General features: G+C 42.3%; 1 protein-coding gene across 1 annotated transcript in view; it reads left to right on the top strand.

The window, feature by feature from the left end:
* The first annotated feature begins 3,261 nt into the window (after positions 1 to 3,261).
* The window catches only part of LOC117830534 (formin-like protein 1), a 48,296-nt gene continuing 39,052 nt past the window's right edge, over positions 3,262 to 12,505 (top strand). The window contains exon 1 of the mRNA XM_034708684.1: positions 3,262 to 4,113. Within this exon, the coding sequence (XP_034564575.1) occupies positions 3,955 to 4,113 (159 nt within the window). The 5' untranslated portion in view covers positions 3,262 to 3,954. The remainder of the gene's footprint in view (positions 4,114 to 12,505) is intronic.

Raw genomic sequence — 12,505 nt, 5'->3', positions numbered from 1 at the left:
GACTGATATTTCACAATGATTACATGAAATAAGTCCAGCACAGTCAGTACAGTCTGTAAACACAAAAGGCCTCGTTCACAGCAGGCCAACAAAAACTGGACATTATAAGCTTCTTAAAGATAAGTTCCATGTCCAGGCTGTCGTATTAGGTTGCTGTTTAAGTGCACAACATGAAGAGAAAAACATTCAATAACACAGAAACTTTCAGAAGATGAGTCTCATGTTGCTGAAGGAGATAAATGTGCACCTTCCTGCAAATGAGTGCAGAAAGGCGACACACGAAGGCAGCAGATGCTTCAGTGTTCTTCTTCTGCAAAAGAATATCAGTGGAATAAATGTCTTTTGCAGAAGAAGAGTACGATGCAAGTTCATGTCATGATACTATTTGTAAGACAATCGTATAAAGCAGGGGTGTCCAAACTTTTTTCAAAGAGGACCACATTTTGATGTCAGAACACCTCAGGGCCAGTGGATCCCACTGAGACTTAGGAATCCTAAAAGTTATATATCCATCCATCCATTATCTTGACCGCTTATCCCCTTGGGGGTCACGGGGGGCTGAAGCCTATCCCAGCTGGCTTCGGGCGGAAGGCAGGGTACACCCTGGACAGGTCGCCAACCTATCACAGGGCTAACACAGAGAGACAGACAACCATTCACGCACACACTCACACCTACGGGCAATTTAGAGTGATCAATCAACCTGAGCATGTTTTTGGATTGTGGGAGGAAGCCGGAGAACCCGGAGAGAACCCACGCATGCCCGGGGAGAACATGCAAACTCCACACAGAAAGGCACCCGCCCGGCCGGGGAAAAGTTATATATGAAATATCTATTTAATAACAATTATTTTACATTTTCTCTCAATAAATCAGTAACTAGGAAGTCCTCAGTTCTCCACAAGCCATGTAAACATTAGCAAACTTTATCTTCTTCTGGAGGAAAATGGTCGGGCAATGTGGGAAAAATATTGTCTCATTATTTTTCATATGGCAGGATCACGATCTGGATTTCATCACACTTCTTTTTCATGTTGTTTTTAACACTTTTCTGACCAGCAGACAACATTTTAGAACAAGATAATTATTGTCCTGCATTCCAAACATTTTTTAAGCACCAAGTTTTTCCCTTTTCTGCACAATTTCATAATTTTGATCTTGTCTTGTGTCCTCTTTTGTGACTTCTAAACTTTTATTGACATTTCCACATCATGGTAAAAACATTCATTTGAAAACCTGTCAACTTTAAGAGTTCTTGTGTTTCTTCTTTATTCCCGTCTTGCAGAATTCCCAGAGCTTTGGCTTTGGACAGGTAGTCCAGATGAAGCTGTTTGAGACATTTCTGGATTGACTTTAGTTTTGTTTGTGCTTGAAAGAAACTGTAAATGTACAGATGATTCAGAAGGTGATTAATATCTGTGCTATAAATAACACGTTTTAAGATGGAAGCTTGGGGCCAAAAATAAATGGACATTGTGCCGCGATTGCCCCCCGGGCCGTACTTTGGACACCCCTGGTATAAAGCAACGTCACCATATCTATATTAATGTCTTTAGCACCACAGCGAGTCCAAGCGGTCCGTATTTGGTGTGTTGGATTATCGATCCATCTAGACTTTGATTGGAACATTGCAAAACATCAATAAAGCACAGAAACGAGAGCATATATGAGGGCTCTGATGATGGTTGAGTCAGGAAAGGAAAGGATGTAATGGGGGATTTTAAGTTGGATTTAAAAAAATTGAGGCATGAGAACGAGCCAGACACAAAAGCAAAAGCACTGAGCGAGTCCCTCCTCTCTGCTGTATTTTTATTAACTCTTGCTGCATCAGATTATTTCTGTCTTCAGGGTTTGATCAGAAGATTTTTGTTAAACATTTAAAAAGGGAGCCAGACTTAACCTTTTGACGTGACAGATGCTAACGATAACACACAAGTAATTGTGTAGAATGAGTCAGGAGGACAATGTCTTCTCTCGTTAGTTAAAGCTCTTGTATTTGCAGAAGCCTTTGGTTTTTTGCAAGCAGACTTTCTTTGGAAAAACCTCAAACCATGTCCATAATCCACATTAAATCCATTATTAAAGTTTTGCACTATTACTTCAGGCCCTGCTCAACTCAACTTTATTACTATAGCACCTTTACATACAAGAATGCAGCCTCAAGTGCTTCACAGAGGGACCGACGGACAGAAAATAACAATAATAAAAGACTAAAGCAATCACATAAGACCAAAACAAGACAGATTATAAATCAATACTGTAAAATCAATAGGACATGTAAAAGAGAAGAAAGTAAAGATCGACAAGTTTACATATAATACTTCAAACTTAAGAGGAAACAAAAGAAAAGGAAACAAAACTTTCAGAAAGGACGATTTTAAGTGAGGGGAAATCTCCTGCAGTTACAGTTTTCCACCAGAGGGGGCAGCAAAGACAACAAAACTGACAGATTATAAGCGAAACACGATCAATACTCTCAAATCAATAAAACATGTTCAAAAAATGATAGTGAAGATCGATAAATACACAATACTTCAAACTCAAGTGAAAGTAAAAGATAAGGAAACAAATCAATGAGGGTAAAATACCTGCAGTTACAGTTTTCCACCACAGGGGGCAGCAAAGATAACAAAACAGAGATCACTGCTTGAAGAAGTCACTGCGTAATTTCACTTTGTTTGTTTTCTATTTGATCCACTGTCCAATAAGTCGAGTTAGAGAAGTCCAAATATACATTAAAGAAATGACGTGGATACACAAAGTTTTTAGGATCGCTTCAGTTTGATCACACTAAATCAAAGACCCCACAGAGACAGACCTTTTTTTAAAAAACACAAGATACTTTTTAATAAGACAAACAAATTGCTCTTTTCAAAACCACCAGACTCCATTGATAAAAAAAGAACATCTGTTTGAGTTGTCTGACTGATGATTCTTTTGTTTTAAAGAAGCTGCTTTAAACTGTTCAGACTGGAGGAAAACACCATGTGAGCAGCGTCATTCATATCTCTAAGTATGAGGAAAACAACCCTGAGAATGTGTCAGAACAACAACTCGTGCATCGTGAAGAATGTCACCTCCAGCAGAAAACCCAACACGCTGCAAAAAACAATAATTAGACGTGACACTGAAGCAGACATCATAAAAATGCTCCCAGGAGCTTTAACCAGCAGCTGAGTGTTTCCATGAACGTGGAGGCTTTAGGACCCAGGACTCTCAGATCTCTGTGCTCTCTGCTGTTACAGCTCCTGCCTGTGCTGCCTTCTGCCTCTCTCTGTCCCTGTTTCGGACAGACGGAGTGGCTGCCTGCTGGATCCTGCCTCTTCCTCTTTTCCTCTTTTTCCTCTCTGGACGTGGAGATCAAAGTCTCAGAGACTCGCAGCATCCTGCAGCAGATGGAGGACCTCCAAAAACCACCTGCAAGCCCAGAAAACTCTGTGTAGCAGAGGGTGCTGCAGCTTCTGGAGTAGTTTCCTCCAGAGTTTAGTCTTGGAGGAAAATACAGAAGTGATTCCTTTTATTTGTTAATCCTTTTGTTTGTGAGTTTTTCTCTTTATCTTAGCCTCGTCTTGTGCGTACAGCTACAGGCTCTCTCCCTCTCTCTCTCCTCCCCCTTTTCTCTTTCACTGGCTCAGCTGTCACTCTGTCTGTCACTCTCAGGATATCCCCTTCCCTCTTTCTAGGGTTTCATAATGCATCAGGAGCTCGTTCAGAGGCAGGGCTGGATTCCATCCTGCTGCTTTCTCCTCGTTTGAGGAGTTCTTCTTCTTCTTCAGCATGAATCAACAGACTGTGGATAATACTGAAAGGTCACAGGCCAGTCCCTCACAGAGACTCAGACTCAACTTTCAACAACTAGACACAAATCACTTTGTTAATTATTGAGCTTGTTGATCTGTTTTTGAGGAGCAGAGTAGTTTTTGTGTTTATTCTGGATCAATCGGATTTATAGTCATGGGTAACGCAGCAGGAAGCATGGAGGTCCCTCAGGGGAAGGAGGGCAAGGCGACGTCCACCCCTCCAGCCTCCACCGGCTCCCAGAGACAGACAGCTGGGCTGAAGCTCCCCATGCCACCTGAGGAAGAACTGGAGCAGCGCTTCAGCGCCGTGCTGGTGAGTCGCCGTCACTCGGCGCAGCAGGTCACGTCAACTTTCACACAATAGAAACGAGCACACGGCAAACAGCAGAGGGAAACAAAGAATGTAGAATATGTAGGAAATGTGCACGACCTCAGGACAAGCTTATCGCTGTGCCAGGTACACAATGCCTCTGTGGAAAGATACATAAGAGGGCCTTTATGCTGGAGCTTACTGCAGCATTAGGCTCACTGCATGGTCCAGAGGGAGGGAGGAGGGAGGGAGGGGGTGATGAGGGGAGGCAGATCTGTTTACAATTTAATTAAAGGTGCAACTATAGTTTACATTTACAAACACTTCCTACTTTGTGATACTTTCCTCACAAATAATCATTTGATTACCTCAAAGAGAAGGTCAAATATACATCCAGGAGTTGAACTCTTTATGTTTTAACCTACAAACTTCACAGAGCACTTAAAGGCAAGGCAAGGTAGCTTTATTTGTATAGTGCATTTCATACACGAGGGCAACTCAATGTGCTTTACATGAAAATATTAAAAGCATTGGAGACATTCAGACAGGCATAAAAGAGCACAATTAAAATGACAAATATAATAAAACAGACAAGAAAAGGAAAATTAGAAATCTATTAAAAATTACATTAAAATTTTAATTTAAAGTGAGTTAAAATAATCTAAGATAGGAAGGCAGTGGGAAATAAAAAGGTCTTAGTCTTTGATTTAAAAGAGGTGAGAGTTGGAGCGGACCTGCAGCTTTCAGGGAGTGTGTTCCAGATATGTGGAGCATAATGACTAAACCCTGCTTCACCATGTTTCCTTCTGACTCTTGGGACTGAAAGCAGACCAGTACCTGATGACCTCAGAGGTCCAGGTGGTTCATACAGTAGCAGCAGATCAACCTAAACCATTCAGGTCTTTATAAACCATCAGCAGGATTTTAAAGTCTATTCTCTGACAGACAGGAAGCCAGTGTAGAGATCTTAGAACTGGAGTGATGTGGTCTACTTTGTTGGTCCTTGTTAGGACTCGAGCAGCAGCATTCTGTATGAGCTGCAGGCGTCTGATGGACTCTTTAAGGAGTCCTGTAAAGACCCCGTTACAGTAGTCTAGTCTGCTGAAGATAAATGCATGGAGGAGTTTTTCTGCATCCTGCTGAGACATGAGTCCTTTAATCCTTGATATATTCTTAAGGTGATACTAGGCGGACTTTGTGATTGTCTTAATGTGGCTGCTGAAATTAAGGTCTGAGTCTAAGATTACACCAAGGTTTCTGGCTTGGTTTGAACATTTCATCGTTGCAGATTGGAGCTGAGCAGTAACCTTTAACCTTTCTTCCTCCAAAAACAATCATTTCAGCTTTTTCTTTGTTTAACTGAAGAGAGTTAAAGAACAAGTTTCCCCAGTTTGTTGTGGCCTCACCTGCAGAGAGTCATGACCTCGACCTTCATCCAGCGCCTTTAAGATGAACTCAAACATCCTCTGAGATGAGCCACACGTCTCACGATTTAAAGCTCCTGTGAGAAACTTTTATCGTGCATGGACTTTGGCGCCCCCTGACCTCTTCGTCTGACGCCGACCTGTACAGGAACGGTCATTCTATGGACTCATGGTCACATTTGCTTTGGTAGCTCATGCAGAGATGTCAGTTGTAACTAGGGATGTGCATTTCAAGCCAAAATACTATTCTATTATCATTGGCATCTATTCGGTGATTTTTCCAATAATCACACACACACCTGTCCCATTAACAGACCGTTTGTGTGTCAGTCTTGTTAACCAGCAGCAGGATGAGGTGCTGCTAGTATCGAGCACTGACAGCGTCTGTCTTGACCTTTATATCTGTGTTTCTGTGACGCAGCGTGGCGTGTGTGTTTACATTTTACAGCCATGCTCAGTCTCTGGAAATACGAATGTAGCACTGTGAGATTCAGAAATGGAGAAAATCGCCGCGACCGTCGCTCATGTTTTCTTCTTCTTTTTCTATTTAATGCAGTCAGCATTCTTCTTCTTCTGTTTGCTAATACGCTCAGCATACAGCCTGAAGACGCTCTATAGCCACCGTCTGGTGGGAATACTGTATTACAACCAGGCACTGGTGAAAACAATGAAAAATGGTACTTTTATACAGAGAAAATATTCAAAGTAACTCTTCGATTTTTAATAAGTGAACGAATATTTGAATATTTGAAAATCATTGCCCATCCCTAGTTTTAACATCAGTCTCTTTTTACTGCAAGCTAAAACCTCAGGGGTTTCAGAGTCAGTCTTTTAGTCGCTGATTCATTAGGCGCCAAAATGTCTTCGTTAAGTTGTGCTCAAAATAAGTGCATAGCCTTAAAGGTGTCGACACACTGGTCAGACTTTATAACCAATAATATATAAATATATATGTTGTAAGATATGCTTATTTTTACCTCTTTAATTTTAATTGCTAATAACTTTTTAATAATTGATATTTTATAGGCTCTTCTTTGCTTTATACTCTTTTGCACTGTCTACTTTGTGCTGCTGTGACACTTAAATTTCCCCAGAATGTGGGACGAATAAAGAACTATCTTATCTTATCTTATCTTATAACTTCAAGAACTCCTTGTCCAGCCACAAACAGGAAGTAAACACCTCACTGTCTCTTTACAACCTTTCACCCTGATCTCATCTCTACGTCGACTTCCTCGCCTTTTTCTTGCCTCAGCATCATAACGACAGCCTCTAAAGGTTGCAGCCAAACGAAGCACGTAAAGATTTGTCTCACCAGGCTAATTGCACATTTGAGGGCTGAGGTCTGGACTTTGTATCAGCGACATAGTCTGATTTTTCTGCTAAGTGAAGTGACATTTTTCGAGCACTGATTGACGGTAACTGGATCAAAAGAGAAGGAGCCACATAGCTGCAAAATTTCAGTGCAACATAAGAGCAACACAGAAAATATCACATATATAAACACAGATCAATGAAGGGGTGAATTCACTAAGGCTTGTGCATTATTAGTTTTGCAGCTTTGTGCAGTTTGCTCTTGTTTCGTGTCTCACTGTGCAGATGAACCTTCAGCATCTCCACTCTCCAATCTGTTTACACATACTGTACATTATGAAGTGGACTGGAGAGGTGGGTTGGGTAGGGGGGCACTATTTCCATGGTTTATGGTTTACAACAAAACCTTCTCACTGGAGTAAGCCAGTAAGAACGGCTCATCCAGTTACAAAGCGCTCTTATCGTGCCTTCGTAACAGTCCAGACTTTCTCAACATGAGAGAGTTAGCCGGGCTGAGCCTTTGACAGCCTCAGGCTTAACCCCTGATTATAATCATAGCTATAAAGTTCAAGTAATATTAACTAGATATTCGATAGTCACTGGCATCTATTCAGGGATTATTCGCTAATGCCCCCCTCACCCTCACTTCACAGTGTGTGCTGTTTAGCTGCTCTGCAGAAAATGACCCTACCTATATGAGCATGTGTCTGTGTTTCCTGTGCTGTTATGAATTAACCTGCTGCTGCTGATGCTTTAGATAATTACCTGTTCACTAACCCTAAACTTAGGAGTCATCTGGAAACAAAGAAAGGCAGAAAACTCAGCACATTTACTATTTTCAAGGTTTTATTTTAAGCTTAGCTACTATTTCTGTCAATATTTTTTACTGTACTGGGTTAAATGTAATATTTTTAGATAATGAAAGGGAAAAAAAACATTCTGGAAGACATCTCATGACCCCCCATTTGTTTCTCTCGACCCCCCAGGGGGTCCTGACCCACACTTTGGATTCCCCTGTTATAGAGGATAAAAACGCTCTGTTTGTGTTATCCAGCACCTGGGCGAGATGCTGCTGCTGATGCCCTGGCAGGTCTATTCCCAGCCATGCTCAGTCTCTGCAATTCTCTCCGTTTCTGCATCTCACCTGTATTTTCAGAAACTATCGCTCATGTTTTCTTCTTCTTTTGTTATTAAATCTATTCCAATAATCATCGAAAAGATGCCAATGATTATCGCATAGTGTTTTGGCTTGTAATGCCCATCCCTATTGTCTTCATATTTAAAGACTGGAGGTTGCAGCTTGTAATTAATGCAGTTAGCAAACATCTTTCAGTAGCGCTACTGCCACTGTCTGGTGGTATATCATGTAACAACAGGCACCGTTAAAAACGCTGGAAAATTGTGTTTTTAAAGGTGACATATCATGCAAAATGGACTTTTTAATGGTTCTCTCCCTGAAATATGTGTCCCTGTCTACAAACCCCCTGAAAATGAAAAGGATCCATTCTGCCCCTGTTCTGATTTCTCCACCTTTCTGTAAATGTGTGCTGAAACCAGCCGTTTCAGACTTCAGTGTTTTTCATACGTCACAACGCCATCCGGTCTGTAACAGGAAGTCAGAGCTCGGAGCTTGTTCAGCCCATAGACTGTATAAAATACAACTCAACCCCTCCTCCGTTTTTCATTCCCTGCACACATGTGTGCTAACAAGGAGCTTAGGAGGGAGGCATGCTAGTTGTAGGCTGTCTTAATAAACACAAAGGTCGGTTTGACTCCCCACGTCTGCAGATTTGAAGATCTAGTGGATGATTTTTATTTATCATGGAAAAGTGCTAGCGCTAGTTAGCATAGCCACATAGCTACATGTTCGTAGCTGTGTACCAAGACACACGTCGACATGCTGACAAATAAAACAACAAGAAACACTAAATCTGTGACCAATGGTTCAGAAAGGTCCTGCTGCAGGCGCCTCTCCGTCAGGATCAGATTCTGGATCAGATTCAGAGGGTTGAAGTAACGCGGGTCTGTGAGCAGCCGTGTATATTCAGCTAACATGTAAACATTAGATCAACGTGCTGGACAGCCGAGGCCACACCCACTTCCTGAGGGGGCGTGGTCAGAGAGCTCATTCTCATTTAAAGGCACAGGCACAGAAAACAGCCTGTTCTGAGCAGGGCCGTTTACAGGCAGACCAGAATCTGATTTCAAAGAGTTTTTATGAGCAATAAACTTTAAAGACATGTTTTGGGGACCTCTTAGACCAATATATGTTGATCAGACTTCTGAGGATGAGTTGTTGTCATTGTTTGAGTGTAACATCTTATAAACTGCCACCAGCTCTCAGCAGAGGGGAAAATGACACTTGAACTTGTGTGTGGCTGTTAGTGCTGCTGCTACAGAATCAGATGTTTTTTTCCAATGAGGCTCATTCACATAGAAAAAGCTATTTTTGCCTGAAATTAAAGCAGAATGGATCATTTAAATATGCACAAACTGCACCAGCACACAGAGACACTTTTGTCCTGCAGCACAGTTTGGGGTGCAGTCGACCCTGTGCTTGTGATTGTGCTTTGTGAATTGGAAAGTCACGTAGTTAAAAACATCTCAGACATATTTTTAAGTTTCCTAGTTCTCCCCTCACGCTGTCGTACGGCCTGCATTCCTCGACAGTCACTCCATGTCTCTTCATTACCTCGCTCACTGAGCTGTTATTTCTCTCTTGTTAACAACAGCACGCGCTGACAAACTGATGTCATGCCTGTGTGATGACTGATCCGAGTCTGACAGCGCAGACATGCTCAATATGTGGACGGACCGCTCACAGCATGAACGGCATTCTTTGTCTGATCGTTATCACCCGAGTCTCCGAGGTGAGGAGGATCGTTTGTGATGTCATGTTGGCGAGGATATGATAGCATTAAAAGGTAAACAAACAGGCCGGAGGATTATCACAGAAACAGAAACCTCCTTCTCTCTCTCCTCAAGGTGAACGGTAATCAATGAGAGCTCTGATAAATGTCTTTCCTTCCTCTGAGGCAGTTCAATCGATGTGTGTGAGCATAAACTCTCCTGGAACTATTATTACCTCTGCTGATGAGCTTCTCCATCTAAAGGACGTCCGTGATCCACTTCAGCTAATGCCTGTGGAACCTGGTGGATAGATAGATTTGCACACTTCACAAAATCAAGTTTAGTTTTTAGACGATGAAGATTAAACTCCATGATTACGTTCAGACCAGTTCACCTTAAAAACTCAGGTTTAACTGATTAAAAAAACCTCCTTTGGGATCCTTTCAGCTGCAACTTCAAAGCCAGGAGGCCTCTAGTGTTCATTAATAAGTTAGACATCATACGCAGGCTCTTCTTTAAAGATCTGTTGAGTCATTTGATCAGTAATATGCATTTATTTGCATCAATTTGTCCTCAGGAGCTGGAATACATTACATGCACACAGCGTGGATCCCTGAATGTTAAACAGGTTTATGTTAGTTAAACGTCTCGCTCAGACACCGTGGATGTTTACCTGCTCCTGAAACAGAACTTCACTCTCCTGGGTTCAGTCTTTGGACATCAAGAACTCATGTTTGGTAAAAGGTTCTTGCCTGCAGTCTGATTCAGTTCCTCTTGAAGGTGTTGGGTAGAGTGGAGGCCAGAGAAGCAGGGTGCAGGTTCCTCCACTTGAAACCTAGAACACAAGAAGCTGTCTTTGTGCGCTTGCTGAAACAATTGTTGCATAACTTAAGTGTTCAGGTTAGAGATGGAGGCTACAGATACCTGTCTTTTCCTTCCTGGTAATGATCCAATCCTACTAAATTCAGAGTATCTCTTTCATACAAGAACACCAATCAGATAAAACTGATTATTGCTTGTATTAGAGACTTTTAGAAGCAACTTAGTTGTATCAACAGACATTCAAATTCTGACTCCCCTACTTGTCTAAAGATAAGTCTCAATATACTTATCTTAGGATCACAGAGTCTGCAGGTAAACTATGCCTGATTGTTGCTACCACTAGCAGAGCTAGCCTTCAGCCCCTCTTACTTGTGGTGTTCCTCAGGGGTCTGTTTTGGGCCCTATCCTGTTCTCATTGTATATGCTGCCCCTGGGATCTATTTTCCAGAAACATGGCGTCTCATTTCATTGTTATGCTGATGATGTGCAAATTTATATGCCGTTCAGCTTAAAGAGGAATGGATCCCTGCAGTCCTTGTTCAACTGTTTGAAAGATGTAAAGTTATGGCTGAGCCTAAATTTTCTGCACCTTAACGAGGAAAAGACTGCGGTCATTGTATTTGGACAGCCCCAACAGTTCGATGGGAGCACCCTCGGCCCTCTCGCAGCAAATACTCACTCCTCTGTAAAGAGCCTTGGAGTTCATTTTGACAGTGCCTTCAAATTTAGGAAACAAATCTCTTCTGTGGTTCAGTCCAGCTTCTTCCAGCTGAGACTCATAGCGAAGGTGAAGGCCTATCTCCCTCCTAAGGATCTAGAGAGAGTGGTCCATGCCTTTATTACGGCTTGGCTTGATTATTGTAATTCTTTGTATGTCGGCTTAGACATGGCGTCTATTCAGCGCCTGCAGCTTGTACAAAATGCGGCAGCTCGCCTCCTGACTGGCAGGAACAAGAGGGAGCACATCACACCTGTGCTGCGTGCTCTCCACTGGCTCCCAGTCCGTCACAGGATTGATTTTAAAGTCACACTTTTAACATACAAGGCCCCTGAATGGATTGGCACCATCCTACTTGGCTGATCTTCTTCATGCTCACAACCCGACCCGAGCACTGAGGTCAACAAACCAGCTGCACCTGGATGTGCCTAAAAGTGGCCTTAAAACCCGGGGGGGGACCGAGCCTTTGCAGCAGCGGACCCCAAAGCTCTGGAATGGCTTACCACTCCAATTAAGATCGGCCCCCACTGTTGAATGTTTTAAATCTTTGTTGAAGACACATCTCTTCTCTTTGGCCTTCTCCTCATGAAGAGGACATTAATATCCTGATATGTTGTTTATTGTTGTCTTCATGTAATTTTTACTTTTTATCTTGTAAAGCACTTTGGACAACACTGGTTGTTTTAAATGTGCTGTATAAATAATGTTGACTTGACTTGACTTGACTGTGCTGGTTCCTCATGTCTCTGGTGGAGTGGTTATATGTCCGTTTAACCAGACACAGCCTACATACAACTTTATCTAACTTATCTAAACCATGCCGCGCTACCAGACCACATCTGTCACCTGTGCTTGTTTACATCTAGGTAGTAGAGCACTGGAGCAGTCTGCATTAACCGGAGACAGAATATGTGACCGGCATTTGAGCCTCAGATGATAAAAACGTTCTTATTAGGGAGTGATGATGTAAAATGTTGAGTCGATTGAACGCAGACATGTCCCAGGCTTTTGTCCCTAGCACTGCTATCAACTCCAGTTCAGATGTTTTGTGCTTGAATCTAATGACTCAGAACTAGGGATGGGCATTTCAAGCCAGATTACTATTCGATTATCATTGGCATCTATTTGGCGATTATTCCAATCATCACACACACACCTGTCCCATTAACGGCCCGTTTGTGTGGCAGTCTCATTAACCAGCAGCAGGACGAGGTGCTGATAGTAGCGGGCACTGACAGCGTCTGTCTTGATCTTTATGTAGGTGTTT

This window comes from Notolabrus celidotus, chromosome 18 (genome assembly GCF_009762535.1).
Source record: "Notolabrus celidotus isolate fNotCel1 chromosome 18, fNotCel1.pri, whole genome shotgun sequence".
NCBI classification, from domain to species: domain Eukaryota; kingdom Metazoa; phylum Chordata; class Actinopteri; order Labriformes; family Labridae; genus Notolabrus; species Notolabrus celidotus.
The sequence above is the reverse complement of the archived record's forward strand: the minus strand, read 5'-3'. Positions and strand labels throughout refer to the sequence as shown.